The sequence below is a fragment of the Coregonus lavaretus genome, assembly GCF_964263955.1.
Source record: "Coregonus lavaretus genome assembly, chromosome: 30".
Taxonomy (NCBI): Eukaryota; Metazoa; Chordata; class Actinopteri; order Salmoniformes; family Salmonidae; genus Coregonus; species Coregonus lavaretus.
This window is the reverse complement of record NC_140017.1, coordinates 21,843,506-21,865,743: the sequence shown is the minus strand read 5'-3', so window position 1 is coordinate 21,865,743 and position 22,238 is coordinate 21,843,506. Positions and strand designations below refer to the sequence as shown.

General features: G+C 42.9%; 2 protein-coding genes across 3 annotated transcripts in view; both read right to left on the bottom strand.

Moving 5' to 3' along the window:
• The window catches only part of gosr1 (golgi SNAP receptor complex member 1), a 60,521-nt gene extending 54,837 nt beyond the window's left edge, over window positions 1–5,684 (bottom strand). The window contains exons 1-5 of one of the 2 annotated variants that reach the window (XM_084148176.1): window positions 5,627–5,684; window positions 4,708–4,819; window positions 4,299–4,389; window positions 4,027–4,134; window positions 3,730–3,821 (exon numbers count right to left, since the gene is read on the bottom strand). In XM_084148176.1, coding sequence (XP_084004302.1) covers window positions 3,730–3,821; window positions 4,027–4,134; window positions 4,299–4,389; window positions 4,708–4,819; window positions 5,627–5,657 — 434 coding nt within the window. In that variant the 5' untranslated portion in view covers window positions 5,658–5,684. Of the gene's footprint in view, window positions 1–3,729; window positions 3,822–4,026; window positions 4,135–4,298; window positions 4,390–4,707; window positions 4,820–5,555 lie in introns of both variants that reach the window. The other variant, XM_084148177.1, reaches the window with a different exon arrangement.
• Window positions 5,685–9,711: 4,027 nt separating this feature from the next.
• LOC311105913 (carboxypeptidase D-like) overlaps window positions 9,712–22,238 on the bottom strand; it is a 32,417-nt gene continuing 19,890 nt past the window's right edge. Inside the window, exons 6-21 of the mRNA XM_084148145.1 lie at window positions 22,122–22,234; window positions 21,437–21,628; window positions 17,294–17,461; window positions 17,044–17,153; window positions 16,732–16,834; window positions 16,498–16,640; window positions 16,130–16,299; window positions 15,661–15,963; window positions 14,891–15,086; window positions 14,483–14,618; window positions 14,223–14,369; window positions 14,047–14,145; window positions 13,833–13,897; window positions 13,420–13,551; window positions 12,709–12,997; window positions 9,712–12,431 (exon numbers count right to left, since the gene is read on the bottom strand). Coding sequence (XP_084004271.1) covers window positions 12,199–12,431; window positions 12,709–12,997; window positions 13,420–13,551; window positions 13,833–13,897; window positions 14,047–14,145; window positions 14,223–14,369; window positions 14,483–14,618; window positions 14,891–15,086; window positions 15,661–15,963; window positions 16,130–16,299; window positions 16,498–16,640; window positions 16,732–16,834; window positions 17,044–17,153; window positions 17,294–17,461; window positions 21,437–21,628; window positions 22,122–22,234 — 2,599 coding nt within the window. The 3' untranslated portion in view covers window positions 9,712–12,198. The remainder of the gene's footprint in view (window positions 12,432–12,708; window positions 12,998–13,419; window positions 13,552–13,832; window positions 13,898–14,046; window positions 14,146–14,222; window positions 14,370–14,482; window positions 14,619–14,890; window positions 15,087–15,660; window positions 15,964–16,129; window positions 16,300–16,497; window positions 16,641–16,731; window positions 16,835–17,043; window positions 17,154–17,293; window positions 17,462–21,436; window positions 21,629–22,121; window positions 22,235–22,238) is intronic.

Below are 22,238 nucleotides of genomic sequence, written 5' to 3'. Positions count from 1 at the left end.
AATAGGATCTCTATGATCGAATGTTTCTGCTGTAACCAAGAAGCTTGATCTTGACATCTAGCCACTTAGCTAGCAAGTTAGCAAACCAAATGCATAGATGGAGCCCTGTGCTGGATATAATTTAATTGACACATCAAGTTATAATTAACTTCTAGTTATAAGCAGTGGCGTAGCACGTACCCCCCCCCCCCCCCTTTTATTTTTATTACAGTATTGAAAATCATACCAGTATTTCGAAATATACAGTTTTTACCATATACCAGGGTATCGCCCAAGCCTATTAGAGATGGAACATCCATGGTGGATAATGTGTCATTATGTCATGCTGGCAGGGATCTTTTAAAGATGCTTATTAGGGGGTTTGGCATTGTGTGGTTACAGTAAGTAATACATTATTTAAGAAATATTGCAAACAGTACTGATAAGATAAGATGATTGTATGGTGATCTTATAAACAGTCCAATATACTAGATTGATTCAAAGAAGCCCAACAACGGTAGGCGACATTACAGTGGACTTTGACATATAAGCGAAGTAACTAGGATGGCCAGCAAACAAACAGTTGCAAGCTGCCATAATATTGATCAACACATAACATGGATTTATGTGGGAAGGCTCAAAGGAGAACATTGGACGACACAAGAGGCTGAAAATGTGCATGATCGGGTTGCCATGATGATTTACCAATACAGTCTAAAGTCTGTATGAAGCTTGAACATACTGTACAATAAATGGGTAGAAACAAGAGGATACAACAGTTCTCTTATACTAGAAGATATGCTGAATTCTCCTATTTATAGTCAGGTCAGCGAAGTAGTAGAGGAGTGAAGACAAAATGACTATAGGTCCATTTCATGACTGTATAGCATCATGTATAGCTGTATCAGAGAAACTGAAATGGCCTTAGAACTTGTGGACCTTGACAAAATCAACAACTGTTAAAGAATAGTGGTGAAGCATCCCAGTGGTGCCCTGACAGACTACCACTTCTATCATCTCAGTCTCTCAATCTGTCCATCTCTCTCCCTCCTCTTTCCCTCACTTTCTCTCGCTCTGAGTTTCCTGGAAATGGATGCTCCGAGTCTCTGTATGACTGCCTGTGTCTCTTCTCTAGTGGTGCTGTGTTGGACCAGGACTGCAGCTAGAACCACGAGCTGACAGCCCAGCCTAAGGTCGTCTCTCCAGTCTAGTGCTCACGGCAGCGCTCTAGCCTCCTGGCATCCATCCACCTTACCGCCCTCCCAGGAGGAGTCCCACTATGATGCCAACTCAATGCTTCATAGTATATAGTACAAGACAATAGGGGTTCTTGTTAGCTTAGCGCTGTTGTACTGATTATTAGCACTGTCGTTCGCTTCAGTAGCTTGGCTATTAGTGTGTGTTAGTTCAGCGTTAGCACGCCACAAGATTCAAGCACATGGGCTTTGATAGCATTACAACACCCGTCTAAATCCTTGAGGAGCAGCATGTATGTAGCATGTCATTTCCAAATGTGTACGTTAATGATTACAGTAATCATACACCATGTAGGCTACATGGCTCAGATTGCACACAATAATAAAAATGGTCCTTTGGGGACTTCAGTTTTCTGAAAACTGTGATGACAGGACAGGAATACCACTAAAATAAAGCTCACATTTCCCATCACATTGTGTGGGTGGGCAGTAATGTCCTTTTCTCAAGCGGAACAATTATAAATTCAGTCCACAGCCAACAGAACAGTGAAAGGTTCATTCCCAGGCACTATGATGTATGGTTAATGTGGAGCACATGGAGAACACACATGACTGCATGGAACAACAGCGAGTGCTGATGAATAAGGCTATCTGCATATATAAGGAGGGGTGTGTGCCGTGTGTGTGTGTGCTCAATAGGAATCCTGCAGTGGTCTCATGGTGTGGCCTGCTGCATCTTAGATAGATCAATAAGCCATTAAAACACAGACAAGAGTCATGGTCTGGTTGCCCAGCCCTCATTTCAATCTCCTCATTCACTACCAAGCCAATCAGTGGAGCACTGAGAACCTTCTCTCTCTCTCATTACAGAGGCCCATGGAGGTAGGGCTGGGCGGTAAACCATAAAAAACGATATTGGTATCAGTGGCGGTCAGAGCCGTTTATGATGAGGGAGGACAATTTTTTTCTTCATGAGCATGGCCTTATTTCTATTACAGCATGTTGGATGACTGTCATTCAGATTCCATTCACACAGTTCAATGAAACGTCGATAGGTTAAGGCTACTACATGATACTCTAATTTTCCCTATACCCATCATGAGTTTGCTACAACCTAGCCTATGAATTAAAGTTTACAATGTAGGTGCAAAAAATTTGAGATGACAGACAGTGACACATGGACAGTGACACATTCAATACCGCCTTGCACACTCTTGCCTGCATCTAGCTGATCTAGGGTGTAATCATTAGTCCAACAGTTGCAAATGTGAGTTTCTATTGGACAAATTCTGGTATTTTCATCCCCGTTTCGTTTGCTTCCGTTTAAGTTTTTTTTTTCAACAGAATCGGCGGAATGAATACACCCCTAATCACGTATAAACAGAGTTCACTTTCATAGCAGCCACGTTATATTCCTTCTCGCCTCTATGCACTCTCCTCCTTTCACCTTTTCCCTTCGTTTGTGGACTTCAATGAACAACACATGAGCTGTATGTGACCAGGCAAAAAAAACTTTCCAAGCCATGTCATAACCGCTACACACAGCCTACATTGTTGTCGCCATATTAGTAACGTCCTAGTCAACATAGCTACTAGAACTAATGCGTTCATTCTCTGATCCTTTGATTGGGTGGACAACATGTCAGTTCATGCTGCAAGAGCTCTGGCATACTATTACAAAAACAAAAAGTGACAGTGTGTAAATGATAAATTACTGCAGGAAATGAATTTATGAAAAAGCTGTAAGTGAATGCTGGAATTGAACAAATAACTATGGAAATGGGAACCATTGGTCGAGTAAAAGAGTTTGAGGTTACAAAAGAGGACTTTCATTCCTATGCAATGTTCTACAAATAGGACTACTTCAAAGTCAGTTTTGTCCTCCTATTATTTTTGGTTGAAGTTTATTTGAACAGTATAAAGCAATCAGAATGGAGAAAGCCCATTAAAACAACAGATAATTAATTTGTTGCCATGCACTACCCCTAAGCATATTTAGAACTTGTTTTACTCAGAAACATCACATTTGAAAACTACGGTGATATGATAATTTTGGCCATATCGCCCAGCCCTACATGGAGGACATGATTCCTGAAGGTTTTACAAGTCTGAATAATGAATAAAAATAACATGGCTATATACAGGGAGTACCAGTACCAAGTCGATGTGCAGGGATACGAGGTAATTGATGTAGCTATGTACTGTACATATAGGTAGGGGTAAAGTGACTAGGCAACAGGATAGATAATAGACAGTAGCAGCAGCGTATGTGGTGAGTGTGAAAGTGCCTATAAAGAAAGGTTAAATGCAGTGCTTTACCCTTTCATTGTATATGCTTTTGTCACCCCACCCGAAGTGAGTGAAATGTCACTAAAACTTTTTTTTATTTTTATAAACTTCAGCATCTAAACAGCGTGCAGGACTTGTATTCTATTCTCTTTTGTTTTCACTGTCAATCGATTAGGATTTGAGACACAAATGAGGGAGTGTTTTTACATACAGAACCATAATAATCAATATGAATGGAGGGATGGCTGGAGGGAGAGATACTCACTCAATGTCTTTGCGGACAGACCCTAGCAAATCTTCTCTCTCCCGGATGGCAAGGAAGTTGGCTTTTGTTTTGTGGAATTCGTGAGTGTAGTCCTAGGGTACAGCAAAAAAAACAGGAGTTAAGGGAATGCAAAACTATTAACCCTATGGGAGTTGAAATGATGCATGCAGATCTCAAGTTAGGACTAAGTCCTGAGAGACGAATAGACGAGAGACAGGGGGAGTGAAACAAAGAAAGAGGGAGGGAGATAAAGAAAGAGAGAAACAGGAAGGTAGAAAGAGTAAGAGAGACACAGACTTGCAAGATGTCTCTGTGTCTCTGGAGCGTGTGCATCAGGGCTGCGTTAAGGGACGTCACCCCCGGGGTGCTGGTGTACTCCGCCATCTTGTCGTTCACACCCGTGAGCTGAGAGACACAGCACCGTCAGTACACATACACACAACAATGCAAGATTCAACCATGTTGACATGCCTATGATAGTGAAGCTGAATACTACTTGAGGACAAAAACACATTCTGAAATTTCAAATAAACTGCATATAATGAGAATTATTTGCTGTGAAGTCTTACTTTCGCCAGCAGCTGTTCAATCTCCACAGACATGGTCTCAAACATTCTGTCCTGTGTGGAGTTGTTGAGGAGGGGAGTAGTATCTGAGTTGCTATAGGGCAGAGAGGAAGACAAGGAGGGAGAGAAAGACCATTAGAACTCTCAACATGTGGGCTTGGTGGAGGTACTGTACCACCATATTTGTAACACCTATCAGTCGTTTCAGATCCATGAACACCAAGGATGAAAGTGCTTTTTAGTCCAGGAGAAGGCTTAATCACTGTTTGGGAAACTGGCCCCGAAGGTGTAGAAGGCTAGGAGCTAGGGGAAGGGGCTAGAAACCTGAATGGGACTGGGCACTAGTCTCACCTGTAATGTAGGACCTAGGCGAAGGGGTTAGGGACCTAAATGGAACTGGCCTTAGTCTTACCTGTCTCCTCGATGGCCATCTCTGGAGCTGCTGTAGCTGGTACACAGTTTACTGAAGGACACCAGCTTCAGGTCCAGCTCATTCTCCAGCTGCCTGGCCTGCTTTCGCAAATCTGGGATGTGCAACACACACAGCAGACACACACACACACAGTTTGGAATTGAGAAACAGGGTTGGCATCAACAGTAAGGTAAGCCTACAGAAAGATTGTAATCCACATAGCTAATCAGTCATATTAATCAGATGTTGTCTTGCTGTCTTTTTTATATAGCTGTCTTTTTTATATAGCTAGTTAAACATCAAATATTTTCTGTATTCAAGTACTGTATTCAATTAGCCATCTATACATACAATAGTGGTACGTAGTTAACGTGGAGACAAAAAAAACAAATCAGGCAGCACTCTCTAATCATCCTGCTGCTGTTGACAATATAACTTGGCTGGCTAACCAACTAGCTAGCTAGCACACAAACATAATTTGTCTAACCTTGGCTGAACATATTGATAACTAAATAACTAACTAGCAAGGTGAAACTGAAATCACATAGCTAGTTAATCAACTTGACAGCAACCTAGTAAGATAGCTTGCTAACTATACAACTAATCTAAAATAGCTAGCTAGCTACAACCTAAAGTTTGTATAAATATTTGAAGCTAGCTCGCTAGGCTAACCAACATTAGCTAGCTAACTAGCTGACGTTAACGTTACATCCATAAACGCTTCACTTGCTAGCAAAGCTTGTTTTGCTAGCTAGCTGAGCTCGTGGACAGGCCACCCAACCCAACCGCATGTCGATTTGCTCCAAATTTGACAACACCTTTGGCCTGTAAAACCCGTTATAATTTACCAAACATCGCTGCAAATGTATCAAATAGCTCTGTCTGATCGCACCCTAGTTGTGCCAGTTTGCCACCTCACCTTCCCAGTAGTTGCTGCTTCCTCCTGCCATTTTTGTTGTCCAACGTCATCAGCTGACGCACGGCCCACCTACTGTACATGGAACTTGAAAACTCGTACCACAACTGTACACTACAAAAGCGCCTCCCCGTGCCATTAACTAGTCATGTGCAGCATCCATTGACAAACTGCTCAGCAACTTGGGAACAAAAAAAGCAGTGTATGTATAGCCTCATAGACAGTAATCGATAGCGGAATGATTGTGTGAGAAAGACAGCTACAGACCACACCTGCCAGTAGAAGAGAATAGGATGTTGCCTTTATAGCCTTCTTTTCAGATAAACTGTGTCCACAGAAGCAATGAGGAATGCTGTGAAACTGGTCCTATTCTCTCTACATTCCTCTTCCCCTCCACATAAAAATAAAATGACAAATGCTAGTTGTCTGCTCACAAACAACTACATTTTGACATCTCAAAATCCAGCCGATTAAATTGACTAAACTACAGTTGAAGTCGGAAGTTTACATACACTTAGGTTGGAGTCATTTAAACTCGTTTTTCAACCACTCCACAAATGTCTTGTTAACAAACTATAGTTTTGGCAAGTCGGTTAGGACATCTACTTTGCGCATGACACAAGTAATTTTTCCAACAATTGTTTACAGACAGATTATTTCACTGTATCACAATTCCAGTGGGTCAGAAGTTTACATATACTAAATTGACTGTGCCTTTAAACAGCTTGGAAATTTCCAGAAAATTATGTCATGGCTTTAGAAGCTTCTGATAGGCTAATTGACGTCATTTGAGTCAATTGGAGGTGTCCCTGTGGATGTATTTCAAGGCCTACCATCAAACTCAGTGCCTATTTGCTTGACATCATGGGAAAATCAAAATAAATCAGCCAAGACCTCAGAAAGAATTGTAGACCTCCACAAGTCTGGTTCATCCTTGGGAGCAATTTCCAAACGCCTGAAGGTACCACGTTCATCTGCAGAAACAATAGTACACAAGTATAAACACCATGGGACCACGCAGCCGTCATACCGCTTAGGAAGGAGACGCGTTCTGTCTCCTAGAGATGAATGTGTGGTCCTCTGTAGCTCAGCTGGTAGAGCACGGCGCTTGTAACGCCAAGGTAGTGGGTTCAATCCCCGGGACCACCCATACACAAAAATGTATGCACGCATGACTGTAAGTCGCTTTGGATAAAAGCGTCTGCTAAATGGCATATTATTATTATTATTATTAATGTACTTTGGTGCGAAAAGTGCAAATCAATCCCAGAACAACAGCAAAGGACCTTGTGAAGATGCTGGAGGAAACAGGTACAAAAGTATCTACAGTCATGGTCAAAAGTTTTGAGAATGACACAAATACTAATATTCACAAAGTCTGCTGCCTCAGTTTTGATGATGGCAATTTGCATATACTCCAGAATGTCATGAAGAGTGATCAGATGAATTGCAGTTAATTGCAAAGTCCCTTTTTGCCATGAACATGAACTTAATCCCAAAAAAACATTTCCACTGCATTTCAGCCCTGCCACAAAAGGACCAGCTGCCATCATGTCAGTGATTATCTCGTTAACACAGGTGAGAGTGTTGATGAGGACAAGGCTGGAGATCACTCTGTCATGCTGATTGAGTTATAATAACAGACTTGAAGCTTTAAAAGGAGGGTGGTGGTTGAAATAATTGTTCTTCCTCTGTTAACCATGGTTACCTGCAAGGAAACACGTGCCGTCATCATTGCTTTGCACAAAAAGGGCTTCACAGGCAAGGATATTGCTGCTAGTAAGATTGCACCTAAATCAACCATTTATCGGATCATCAAGAACTTCAAGGAGAGAGGTTCAATTGTTGTGAAGAAGGGCGCCCAAGAAAGTCCAGCAAGCGCCAGGACCGTCTCCTAAAGTTGATTCAGCTGCGGGATCGGGTCACCACCAGTGCAGAGCTTGCTCAGGAATGGCAGCAGGCAAGTGCGAGTGCATCTGCACGCACAGTGAGGCGAAGACTTTTGGAGGATGGTCTGGTGTCAAGAAGGGAAGCAAAGAAGCCACTTCTCTCCAGGAAAAACATCAGGGACAGAATGATATTCTGCAAAAGGTACAGGGATTGGACTGCTGAGGACTGGGGTAAAGTCATTTTCTCAGATGAATCCCTTTTCCGATTGTTTGGGGCATCCGGAAAACACCTTGTCCGGAGAAGACAAGGTGAGCGCTACCATCAGTCCTGTGTCATGCCAACAGTAAAGCATCCTGAGACCATTCATGTGTGGGGTTGCTTCTCAGCCAAGGGAGTGGGCTCACTCACAATTTTGCCTAAGAACACAGCCATGAATAAAGAATGGTACCAACACATCCTCTGAGAGCAACTTCTCCCAACCATCCATGAACAGTTTGGTGACGAACAATGCCTTTTCCAGGATGATGGAGCACCTTGCCATAAGGCAAAAGTGATAACTAAGTGGCTCGGGGAACAAAACATCGACATTTTGGGTCCACGGCCAGGAAACTCCCCAGACCTTAATCCCATTGACAACTTGTGGTCGATCCTCAAGAGGCGGGTGGACAAAGAAAACCCCACAAATTCTGACAAACTCCAAGCATTGATTATGCAAGAATGGGCTGCCATCAGTCAGGATGTGGCCCAGAAGTTAATTGACAGCTTGCCAGGGCGGATTGCAGAGGTCTTGGAAAAAGAAGGGTCAACACTGCAAATATTGACTCTTTGCATAAACTTAATGTAATTGTCAAAAGCCTTTAACACTTATGGAATGCTTGTAATTATACTTCAGTATACCATAGTAACATCTGACAATATCTCATAACACTGAAGCAGCGAACTTTGTGAAGACCAATACTTGTGTCATTCTCAACTTTTGACCACGACTGTATATCCACAGTAAAACAAGTCCTATATTGACATAACCTGAAAGGCCGCTCAGCAAGGAAGAAGCCACTGCTCCAAAACCGCCATAAAAAAGCCAGACTACGGTTTACAACTGCACATGGGGACAAAGATCGTACTTTTTGGAGAAATGTCCTCTGGTCTGATGAAACAAAAATAGAACTGTTTGGCCATAATGACCATCGTTATGTTTGGAGGAAAAAGGGGAAGGCTTGCAAGCCGAAGAACACCATCCCAACCGTGAAGCACGGGGGTGGCTGCATCATGTTGTGGGGGTGCTTTGCTGCAGGAGGGACTGGTGCACTTCACAAAATAGATGGCATCATGAGGAAGGAAAATTATGTGGATATATTGAAGCAACATCTCAAGACATCAGTCAGGAAGTTAAAGGTGGTCGCAAATGGGTCTTCCAAATGGACAATGACCCCAAGCATAATTCCAAAGTTGTGGCAAAATGGCTGAAGGACAACAAAGTCAAGGTATTGGAGTGGCCATCACAAAGCCCTGACCTCAATCCTATATAACATTTGTGGGCAGAACTGAAAAAGCATGTGTGAGCAAGGAGGCCTACAAACCTGACTCAGTTACACCAGCTCTGTCAGGAGGAATGGGCCAAAATTCACCCAACTTATTGTGGGAAGCTTGTGGAAGGCTACTCGAAACGTTTGACCCAAGTTAAACAATTTAAAAGCAATGCTACCAAATACTAATTGAGTGTATGTACATTTCTGACCCACTGGGAATGTGATGAAAGAAATAAAAGCTGAAATAAGTCACTCTACTATTATTCTGACATTTCATTCTTAAAATAAAGTGGTGATCCTAACTGACCTAAGACAGGGAACGTTTACTAGGATTAAATGTCAGGAATTGTGAAAAACTGAGTTTAAATGTATTTGGCTAAGGTGTATGTAAACTTCCGACTTCAACTGTAAATCTGTGGTAACACATTTTTCCCGTCTCATAGCATCCACCATGCAAGTTGTTATTTTATTTAAGTTGTCTTCATTCAAAACATTAATTCATTGGCTGTCCACTAGTGGCAATAGTGGGTCAATAGAAGATGCTACAATTGTGATTCTGCATCAACATTTTGCTGCCATGTTGCTGCTGAATGACAGATACGGTATAATCTGGTTGAGAAGAGATGAGAGCGGTGTTAAAGCAACGAATTAGGACATAAGTCATTTTCTTTCCATATTGTTTTATTTCATCAATGTCTTGAAGAGTGTTCATGTTAGCATGTCTGTCATATCACCACATACAACGTAACCGGTTGGTTTGTTATGAAATGTGTGTTGTATAGTCAGGGTTAACATGAATTGCACATATTTTTCCTCATTCAAATACACTTGGCAACAGTTCATTATCTACAATCAATTCAGTTTCATATAAAAAGAAACAAAAATAACAATTTACATCAAAACCCCAACATCCATTCAGAAAACACTCTCCATCTCGCTCTCTCACACACACACACACACACAGAGGGAACGTAAAACAAATAGAAAAATAACTTAATTTCTCCCCCTACCCTAAGATTACCTGGCTTTGCTACAATATTGATTATGTGCAACTGAGATGATAGTTAGGAGTCAGACACCCCTGTAGACTAGTGATCCTCCACCCTGGTCCTGGAGAACTACATGGTGTACAGGGTTTTGTTCCAGCCCAGCACTAACACACCTGATTCAACTAACCAGCTACTCAATAAGATCTTTATGAAAGTAGAATTGGGAGTGTTGGGCTGGAACAAAAGTCTGCACACCTTTATACTCCTCATGACCAGGGTTGGTGACCACTGTTGTAGAGGAAGATGCCCTCCTCTAAACACTCTCCCGCCACTGTTGGATGGTTCTAGAGCAGACATTCTGCACCTTTTCAGTAATGTAGGGTTGACATCTAGCATAAGGATTTGATAGAATTATGACATATCAGATGTACAAATAAATCATGAATGTATGAAGAAAAAATATGAAAAAAATGATAAAAGTACATTACAACAAAATATACATCTATATGTTGCAGCTGATTATTAAAGCATGGGTAAGTAAATTAATCATCTTAAAGGTCATTTTGAGATATGAAACATTTTAAACAAGCTGGTCTGTGTGTAGAAAGAAAAAAGCATACAGATTCTCTTTCAAATCGAAAAAACATTTTAAGAAAACCATCCATTTGTAATTTATAGTATTTGCATTTATTTCAAAGTGCTTTCCCTGAACAATTAAATGGGCAATCATGTATTTGTATTTAACATAGTGCTTGTAGTACAATGCATAGAGGGCCTTGTGCTATGTCCAAAAGGGCACATTCATTATCAGAGGGCAATAGAAGTGAAAAAACATGCAGCCTGTGAACCATTAAGTCTTCTGCTCTGAAAGAGTGCATCACTTAAAATACTCAAGACCCTTGGATGAATCCTGGATAACTAATATTTATTCCATGTCACCTGAGTATCTGATGGATCACAGATTATAATCTGTACTAGACCATAATCTGGACGAGACTCTAGTATATCTAGTACCCACACCACCACGCTTCTGTACTGTATCCCTAAAAGGGAGTGGCCTGTCTAACTCTACATCAGCCAAGGCACTGTGTTTGATGCTCCCTCTGAAAGATTGTCTCAGTCCAGTTAGCCAACACTGACAAAAACCTTGAGAAACGGACATTTCTTTAATAATTTCAAATTACTGTAGTTGGTATATTCATTGGTACTAGTTCCAAGTATAAGTATCAAATAAATATATGGACAGGTTGATGATTGGTTAACGGCAAAAGTGTGCATGTGTGTGTTGCGTGCATGAAAGAAAAAAAGGTTGCCCAGCTCCACTAGGCCTTTAGTGTGCATCTGTGAACAGAGCTAAGCAGGTGTTTATTTGGACGAGTCGGCTTGGACACCAGCCATAGAGGACAGAAGTAGTCTCTGAAACAACTCTCTCTGGTGGGCGGGACGAGGACAGGCAAATAGGACCTGGGGAATCTTATAGGGACGGACAAGAACAAGCCCTCCCTGCTCCGTCTCCCCCTCTCCAGTGGGGCAGAGCCACAGAGCACAATACCGGCCAACTCAACAGTCACAGGGAGGGGCAGTAGTAGTAGAGCAATTCCACAGTAACAGAGTGATGCTGAGACTCAGATGTTTCACTTTTAAATGTATGTCAAACAAAACCTATACAGCTATATGCACTCTAACTCTATTACAGTTTCCACTGAACATTAAAAAAAATACATTTACTTGAAGAACAGTGTAGATGCACATTTTGGTAACAGAATGACGGCACCAACAGCACAAACGGTCATTTATGTTACTAAACTTTGCATCTGCACTGTTCTTAAGTAAATGTGTTTTTGTAAAATGTTCTATGGAAATGGTTAAAAGCAGTCCTTTTGCCTAGAATTTTATGGTGTGTTCAACTTTGCAATCATTGGTTTTTGTTTTAAAGGGAAGTAAGTCTCAGCATCACTCTGTTAATGTGGAATTGCCCAGTACTAACAACAGGGTTGTATTCCTTAGGGCACACCGTAGCAAAACGTTTTCGAACAACAGAAAGCAAAAACAAGCGTTTCATATGGTCCCTTCCCTGTTTCTGTCCGTTTTCACCCGTTTGGTGCCTAATGAATACGACCCAGGTTGGCCGTGTATGTATGTCTATAGTTTATATGTATGCGGGTTCTCAGAGTTTGTCGGCGTTGGCGTAGAGTGTGTCCTCATCGCTCTCGCTCTCATCCTGGAACTCGTTGGAGAGCAGGGACTTCTTGGAGCCCATGGAGGTGAGGCGAATCTCGTCCTCGTAATCGTCACGGTGCTGCCGCAGCCGGTGGAAACCATCCTTCTGCTGGTTGGACTTAGCAGAGCACACACACCAGATGATGCAGGCTGTCACCACCAGGGCCGTCATGGAGGCCGCTGCAGGGAAGGAGAGAGGAGAGACAAGTATATATACACATGAGGCATTAGGCAGAGGCACAAAACAAACGTATGTCCTAAAAACCTACAGAATTTTACTTATTCACCTTGTCTGTCGATGTGCCCTTGAGCAAGACACTTAACCCTAATTGCTCTGGATAAGAGCGTCTGCTAAATGACTTAATTTATTTTTATTTTTATGTAATTCTCTGCAATCATCTGGCAACATTACACAAAAGGTAACATCTCCACAAAACCCAGTTCTCCTCATGCTTACCTGCAGTAGCCACAACAAACTCCCGGGGCAGACCAAAAATGCGATTGTCCATGTCAAACTCAATGATGATGGAGCTGGCGGCTTCATACGATGACACAACCACCTCCTGCCGTTGTTGCTGGTAGCCATCAGCTACAGCCTCTATGTTGTGGTTTCCTGGTGCCAGCAGAGCATGGAAGTAGCCTCCCTCTGCAGTGAACACCCTCACACCCCCGTTCAACACTATCATGGCCCCCACGATGGGCTTCCCACTCTTATCCTTCACCACGCCACGCACACCTTTATGTACCTGAGAGAGAGACAGAAACACAGATTGAATGTAAAGTACACAGAACAAAAAGTAAGTAGCCTTGTCCGAGCCAGAACGGCCGATAGGGCAGGAGCCTATATCCTGTTACTGTAGGGTAAGGCAGCTTGATGTACAGAACAAGTACACCCCCTGAACAGGACGCTAGTCTATCGCAGGAAGATAGACTATCGCTAGTCTATAACATTAAGTAATATTATCTTAACTTAATCTGCTGTGGCAATATTTACACATGTATGCCATGTATGCATTCAATAACGTATCAAACAAATGCGTTTGATAGGTAACCAATCAGAGCCCCGAAATGCATTAATTAATTACTATCAAACACACTCAAAAACTCTTATCAACGCGTTTGTAAATTTATTGAACACAGAGGTCAGAGGTCAAAAGGTATTACTGACCTCCACCAGCATGCTGAGCAGTGCCTTCCTGTTCTCAGCCCACAGCGTGGCCAGCTGCTCGGCCGGGGGGAACAGACAGCAGCCTGTATACACCGTGATCTCTGGACAGTGGCCAAAGTCCACACTGAAGTCCTGGAACACACAGACAGGCAGGCAGACAGACAGATCAGAATAGGCATATTGATGACCAGTAAAGCTTAGTACAGAATGGCCACTGTTCTTTAAATCAGACACAATTGATCAGGCTCTTACACAGAAAGTTGAAGTTAAATACAGACTTAGTAGTGGAAGTCCTGTCGTTCCGGGACTCAACCAGCAGATGCCTCTTTGGGCCCGGGGTGACAGAACAACCCTTCTCCTGTGAGAGATCTAGCATTAGATAGCATTAGGAAGCAGCGGTTGATGAAACATACCTTCATACTGCCCATGTGACTTTGTCTTTCTGCTGCCCTGAGTACTCCATCTGGGATGTTACCCCCTTGGGAGAGAGGAGGAGAATAGGAGGATGAAACAGAGGAGTCAATTGATGTATAGAAGCCATCTTCTTTTCCAATTCACCACTTCATTTTAATTCAGAATACAGTCTATTGGTCAAAGTGGTCTATTTGTGGTGTTGTTGGTACATACTCTGGCCATTGCTTGGACATCCCGTATCCCCCAGGTGCATCTTAGGATGGTTGCTGGCGTACATATTGGCCAAGTACTTCAGAGTTTCCTCATTTCCAACTGAAAAAAAGTACACTATTAGTTAACTATTTATTTGATTGTTTTCTAGTATTCTATTTGGAGCCCCATGTTCCTACCTGGCTGTACAGGCTTGTCGTAGGGGTAAGTAGCCAACAGGGAGCCTCCATCCAGGGCTACAGAGAGTGTGAAGCCCCTCTCTAAGATCAGGTCCATCACTGCCCTGGTCTCTGGCTGAGCCTCCACCACACGCTGGGAGGCATTACCTACAGCAGCAGCACACACAGACACGATACCATCAGACATGTAAGGGCATGCAAGTACACACACACAAAACACAAACATCTCCATCTATACACCAACCACAGCAGGTACTGACCGAAGAAGTCAGTGTCCAGATCTTTCCCGTGTGCGTTGGTCATGCCCACAGTAGAGGTGCACTGTTTCTCTCTGGCCAGCTCTCGTCCATCTGGGTTGATGGAGGGAAGGATGACGATCCGCGTCTCGTTTATCAACTGTGGAGAAGAGAAGGGGAAGAAGGACCAAGAGGAATGAGGGGTAGAACAACAGGTCATCAGTGATATTTAAAGGGAGCTTTTTTATTTTAGAATATCTCTAAACTTATTAGAAAGTTTTCTTTCCCTTTTAAAGTGTGGTAGATAAAAAAACAACTTTATGAATATTTAGTAATTTCAAGGCAACACAACTGTGCAAGGGTGTGAATAATTTCACTAGGCATTGTAGTTATGATTGGTGTAGTAAAAACATGTCAGTTAAAACATCTCACCCTGGTAATGGTGGGGTTCTTGTCGTAGTTGATGCAGAGAAAGGCAGCGAACTCCAGCAGGAGCTCTGTGCCCACGGGGGCGTTGCCATGGATGCCTCCCACCAAGCGGATCTTGGGCTTGGCCGTTTCAGGCTCGTCTGGTTTGTTGGAGATCTCCAAGGCCCAGATGGTCCTGTACTCCACACTCTGGCCCAAACTAGACAGAAGAATGCATGTTATTATCAATTCCACTGTAGATAATATGGAATATGGTTACCTAGCAGACTCTTCTGCAAAGAGACGTAGACCGTAATTCTAAACATTTGGAGGAGAGGTTTTGAGGTTAGCCATTAGGGGTACAGGAGGGCAGGTAGCCTAGCGGTTAGAGCATTGGGCCAGTAACCGAAGGGTCGCTGATTCGAATACCCGAGTCGACAAGGTGAAAAATCAGTCGATGTGCCCTTGAGCAAGGCACTTAACCCTAATTTGCTCCATGGGCACTGTACTACTATGGCAGACCCTGTAAAACAACACATTTCACTGCACCTATCTGGTGTATGTGATCATACATATACATTATTTTTTTTACATGACAAGCAAAAGGATTTTGATTAAGGGCAGTTACACTATGGGTTAGAGGTCAGAGAGGTGACATTTGATGAGTTTAGCTAGGAGGTCAGAGGTCATAACTCGGGCCTACCTGTGCAGGGAGGTCCTCTTGGGGAAGTTGAGGTTTAGAGGTTAGATGTCAGGTTAGGGTTTAGAGGTCAAGGGTCATAACTCAGGCCTACCTATGCAGGGAGGTGATCTTGGGGAAGTTGAGCGTCAAACCTCTCAGGAACTCTGACAGCTCCTTGTAGCGTCTGTATCTGAAGCTGCTCTCTGTGGCGGTACTCTGAACAAGCTGCTCCAGCCCCTGGCCCAGAGACAGGTTCTTAATGACGCTCTGGAACGCCTCCTCTGCAGGGTCCTGTGTGGCCCCGGGGTCCTTGGGGGCCTGGCCGTTGGGCTCCGAACGAACCCGCGTCAGCCGGAAGTCTACCAGCTCCACCCCCTCCTCTGGCACTGTGGCGTAGATCTTTACTGAGTTGTACCTGAGAAGACGGGGAGGGAGGGTTAGGGCATAGAAGGTTGTTAATTCTAGCTCTGTTTCTATGGGTTAGGGTGGGGATACCCTGCAAATGTAGACCCGGTATTGGGTCTACATTTTAAACAAACCCTCTAATTTATCTCAGTTACTTCTACGGTCCTGTCTCTCACCCCCGTGCGGAGGCGATGAGGTGGTACGTCCCAGGGACCAGAAGTCTCCAGTAGTCTCCAGCTAGGCTGGTTGTGATTGGATGATCGATCTCCTCCACCATGATGGTGGCATTAGGGATGCCTGTACCATCTTTAATGTCTATCACCATGCCCTTCACTCCTCTGTGGACCTGCAGAGGCACGCACACATACACACAAATTCAAGTTGGTGCATTTGAAACAAAGTAAGTAGGTAAGACATATATAAAGGGAAAGAGAGAAATTATAGGTTTTTAAAAATGTAGTTTGTTGAGTAAGTGAGAAAGAGAGAGTGATGAATGAATGAGCAAATGACAGCGTAGTGAAGGACAGCATGTAAGTATGCTGACCTGGTGGATGTACTGTAGTAAGGCTCTGCGGTTCTGGTCCCAGTACAAAGGCAGGTGCTGGGCTTTAGGGTACTTCACACAGCCCAACTCTATGGTCACCTCAAAACAGTTAGTGTTCAGGTAGTTCCAGTCCTGCATCCCACCTGGCGAGAGAACACAAAGAGAAGTCAGATACACACACACACACACAAATTGTTCCTCTCAGTGTGTGTATTGGCATGGGAGGGCACGTACCGGGAACATTGTACCAGTTGGCGCCGTTGGTGATGCCGTCCTCAAAGAACTCCGATGGATAAAGGTCCTCACAAGGGTGCCCTTTGTGCATCAGAGCATTTTCCTGCGCACACACACACACACACACAAAAGGGCAAAGGCGACAATGCAATACAAACAGCAGAATTAAAACAGTAAACTTATCAACTTATCTTCAACTATCCACTGGTTTTATTATCATAATTAAAATTATCTTCACAACTGCATTAATATATTCATTAAAAAGTGACATTAATAGATTGATATAAGGACCCAAATTGTGTGTCCACTGACCTGAGAGTAGGCTCTGGCCACCTGTTTAAAGACCTTGTCATCAGGACACTTGCTGTACTCCGTACGTCCCTGCTTGTCATCATCATATGGGTAGTTGACCACCAATGACCCTATAGTGGGCAGAGAGGAAATACGCAATGAGAATGCAGTATATTACTGTAATATTAAGGTTGTCATCCAAAGTGGCGTTGGTGGTGGGCAAATATAATTTTTTGATGAACATTGAAAAATGGTAGAGCTTAGGGCTTACCTCCATGTAGGTTGGCTGAGAGCACGAAGGGATACCTCTTGAGCCAGCTCATCACAGCGATGGTCTCTGGCTGCCTGGGTTCAGTGATGGTAGTAAACTGGTCAGGGAAGTTACGGTTCAGGTCAAAGTTGTTACTGTTGTTGCGTCCCGTGTACCCTCTGGCATCACCTGCGAGAGAAAATGAACAGAAAACAATACAAATACATTATACCCTAAATACATTATTTCTATATCTCAATCCATTATACAGAGATGACTGAAACGGATCATTCTGCTGTCAAAGTCCCCAGGTACCAAAACACATATTTCCAGGGCTTCTTTTAATACTAGGGTAGTTCCACCTTAAATATTTCCCTGGTGATCAACTTCCTGTTTATAAAATTGCTGGGCAAAACAGCAGCACAACTGGCGGAGTTAAAAATAGACCTACGTACAGTGGCAACCCGTCATTGGTGTTGCCTGTTTTGCATGTTATTTTGGCATTAATACATGTCACATATCAGTTTGCAAACAATGTAAAAAATAAAATAATTGAGCCGCATACAAACATAGTCTCTTTCTTTCTGTCTTGCTTTCTTGAGTAAGGCAGCTCCAAAATGCAGGTGTTTCAGCCTAGCTCAGTGCTTTCTGTGGTGGTGGGGCAGCCAATGGAAAATACGGAGCGTAGGGGTTGGTAATGTTCTCTAGTTGCGCCGTGATTGGCTCAGTGTTCTGTCACTCATGGGGACACTACGTCCCCGCAAAATCTACGGGGAGAGCTCGGAAATTCAAGCCCTTTGGGTGCTGCCATTGAGTTACATTAGAAGTGCCCATCCAAGAAGGCTCAAGGTCATTGGCCACAGATAAAATGACGTCAAATCACGTTATATTTACCGTAGCTTTGATTGGACTGATCATGTCAACGTCATACTTTCAAAATCTTAGCTAGCAAGCAGTGATCATCATGAATCAAGTTGACAATCTACTGGCAAATAGTTTTCAATCCTTGTCATATGAAGAGAAATTATAGCTAAAACGTATCGGTGCTCATTGGTTATAAACATTACACAACAAGTTGGAAATCGCAAATTCAACAATGCCTGGTTTGGAAGGAATCAGTGGCTAACTGCAAGCGTTGCAAAGCAATCAGTAGCCTGCTACTCAGTGGAGAGGGTGTATGGTCCAAGTCGGGGTTTAAGGGCATTTTTCCAAGCTTAAAAGGATAAACATTCACATGCAACACCATGGGCCAGAAAAGGTTGAATACATTGGCCATGCTGTCAATCCAGCATGACTTCTGCTGCGTTCAAAACTGGAAACTCGGAAATCTCAGACTTCAGTGAGTTCAAGACAACTGGGAATCCTGGAAAAAAACAAGCTCTGACTGGGAAGATTTGTTTTGAATGGTCATCCAACTCGGAATTCCAAGTCGGGAACTCTGGCCTCTTTCTAGAGCTCTGACCTGAAGATCATTGACGTCATGATTCGATCTTGTTTTTTCCCCCGAGTTCCCAGTTGTCTTGAAAGCACCATAAATCCAGAGCATGCCAGACTTTGATGACAAAATATGCCCCCAAGAAGGACCGCCGCGCCACCTTCCTGTTCAAGTGAGCACAGCACAACGGTGATCCAACAATGTATTGTATGCTGCTGCATAAATGATGTAATATGCCAGGGTTTTCAGACCCCTTGACTTTTTCCACATTTAGTTACGTTAAAGCCTTATTCTAAAATGGATTAAATAAAACAATGTCCTTAGCAATCTACACACAATACCCCTTAATGACAAAGCGAAAACAGCAATACCTTATTTACATAAGTATTCAGCCCCTTTGCTATGAGACTCGAAATTGAGCTCAGATGCATCCTGTTTCCATTGATCATCCTTGAGATGTTTTTACAACTTGATTGGAGTCCCGCTGTGGTAAATCCAATTGATTGGACATGATTTGGAAAGGCACACACCTGTCTATATAAGGTCCCACAGTTGACAGTGCATGTCAGAGCAAAAACCAAGCCATGCTGTAATCGCTGCCAAACAACAAAGTACTGAGTAAAGGGTCTGAATACTTATGTAAAATGTGATATTTCAGTTCTTTTAGTTGTTATAAATTAGCAAACATTTCTAAAAACCTGTTTTTGCTTTGCCATTATGTGGTATTGTGTGTAGATTGATGAGGGGGAAAAAACAATTCAATCAATTTTAGAATAAGGCTGTAACGTAACAAAAGGCACAGTACGTATTCCTGAAGGCACTGTATGTATACTGTAGTTAAGAATGTAATATTAAGTGTATGTTGTGTAGTAAGCTGTTAGTAGCCCATGTGCCTTGGTCCCTTTCCCCCTCATAACTTAGCCTACTGTTCTGACTTGGTGGTGCACATGTAGCCAATAGCCTGTTTTAGAGAAATGTAATCATCGAATATTGTAAAAGCTTTCATTGTCTGCTTATATGCCCCCTTTATTTATCCTACGGTTCTGACTTGGTGTACAGGGAGAATACTGTAAGAACGGCCCATGTTCTGAATTCTGTCACTGTATATTTCAAAAGTGCTGAACAAATAGTTATATTGACTACGTCCGTCCTAGCTCGCTCATTAATGTCTTAATGTCTTAATGTCTTTCAGATTGCCTCTTATCTGCTCGTCGTCCCCTTATGCCATAGTTTGCACATCTCAATTGTCAGTAGAAACCACATTTGTTTAAGCAAGTCAGCCATATCAGCTACACTACCGTTCAAAAGTTTGGGGTCACTTAGAAATGTCCTTGTTTTCGAAAGGAAAGCAATTTTTTTGTCCATTAAAATAACATCAAATTGATCAGAAATACAGTGTCGACATTGTTAATGTTGTAAATGGCTATTGTAGCTGGAAACTGATTTTTAATGGAGTATCTACATAGGCGTACAGAGGCCCATTATCAGCAACCATCAGTCCTGTGTTCCAATGGCACGTTGTGTTTGCTACTCCACGTTTATCATTTTAAAAGGCTAATTGATCATTAGAAAACCCTTTTGCAATTATGTTAGCACAGCTGAAAACTGTTCTGCTGATTAAAGAAGCAATAAAACTGGCATTCTTGAGACTAGTTGAGTATCTGGAGCAATTGTGGGTTCGATTACAGGATCAAAATGGCCAGAAACAAATAACTTTCTTCTGAAACTCGTCAGTTTATTCTTGTTCTGAGAAATGAAGGCTATTCCATGCGAGAAATTGCCAAGAAACTGAAGATCTCGTACAACGCTGTGTACTACTCTGTCAGAGTGGTGTGTGTAGGTGAGTGGAAGGAATCAAGCGCAGGAACCAGGATGACTTCAACCGTCTTTAGTAATGTTCAAAAACACGTGAACAATGAGTCGCCAACCCAACCGGGTGGCGCAAACAATTACGCACAAAACACAGTGCGTCTAAACAAGAAAAGCGCACGCAGTGCGAGCTCTCGGGTAACAACAACGAGAGATACAAATAAACTTCTCAGAGGCAGGCTGACAATAAACAATCACGCATAACACCTGACCCAAACACACGAAACTAAATAGGGAAACAATTAAGACACAAATAAGGGACAGGTGTTATGAACAGACAAAACCAAATGAACATGAAACATAGAACGGTGGCAGCTAGTACTCCGGAGACGACGACCGCCGAAGCCTGCCCGAACAAGGAAGAGGAGCAGCCTCGGCCGAAACCGTGACATACTCCCTTCACAGAACAGCGCAAACTGGCTCTAACCAGAATAGAAAGAGGAGTGGGAGGCCCTGGTGCACAACTGAGCAAGAGGACAAATACATTAGTGTCTAGTTTGAGAAACAGACGCCTCACAGGTCCTCAACTGGCAGCTTCATTAAATAGCTCTCTAATGTATGCAATGACTGATATAACAAGAGACAAACTGATGATGCACTACCCAATTTCGAAATTACACCTTGTGCTTCTACTATTACAACTTTCAAGAGTAAGTTGAAAGCCGGACTGAGTTCCTTAAAAATTTAATAAAAATGTTGGGAACCACTGACTTTATGCTACATGTTAAAAGCCTTCTTTTAGGGCTACAATGCATTTTTCTTGTGGACAGGCAACATTTTTCACAAATAGACCCCACACACACACTCCCTCCACACACACACACACAGTCACTCCACACACACACACGTTCCTCTCTTACCCTCCCTGGCGATCTCATAACCATCTGGGTTCATGGAAGGCATGATGTGTATCCGGGTCGTGTTGACCAGCTGGGTGACCTCAGGGTCGCTGCCATAGTTACGGCACAGGTACTCAATGAGGTTGAGGAGCAGCTCGCGTCCCACCACCTCGTTCCCATGCATGTTAGCTATGTACTTGAACTCTGGTTCACCTGAAGGAGAGGGGAGAAAATAACGAGAAAAAGCAAGAAAATAAGGGTTAGACTGCTATTAAAAGAGAAGTAGGGCAGAGTCGGCTGGGAGAGAATGAGGGCGGCAGTCTCCTGAACAAATTCACACTCAATTAAACTAAAGCACTTCATTAATTTGAAAACCCTCCTTATCCTTGCAGTGTCATTTCAAGGCCACCCAATATTGAAAAAATACAATGCTGTAATGGGCCTGCTGATAAGAGAGAGTACCCCCCACATTCAAAAGCATATGAAGCTACTAGATTATTGAGCTGAAGCAATAATATCATGATCTTTTTAAGGAAGAAAACAGCAGAACTGCTATTTTTCTAGACTATGAATTTCAGTGTGGGAACACAATCCAGTTACTGTAAGAAGTTAGATCAACATAAACCAAACAGCCATATATTGAAGGCATTGCTTCAGAGTTAATAGTCTCTTCTGGAGCTCCAGTAACACCAAATCACATCCATACCTGGCTCGTGGACGGTGGGGTTGTCTGATATCACCATGACGTAGAGCTCACGGTCCTCTGCTGACTTCCCAATGGAGTGGAGATGAGCGATGGAACGAAACCTGTTGCTGTACCTGT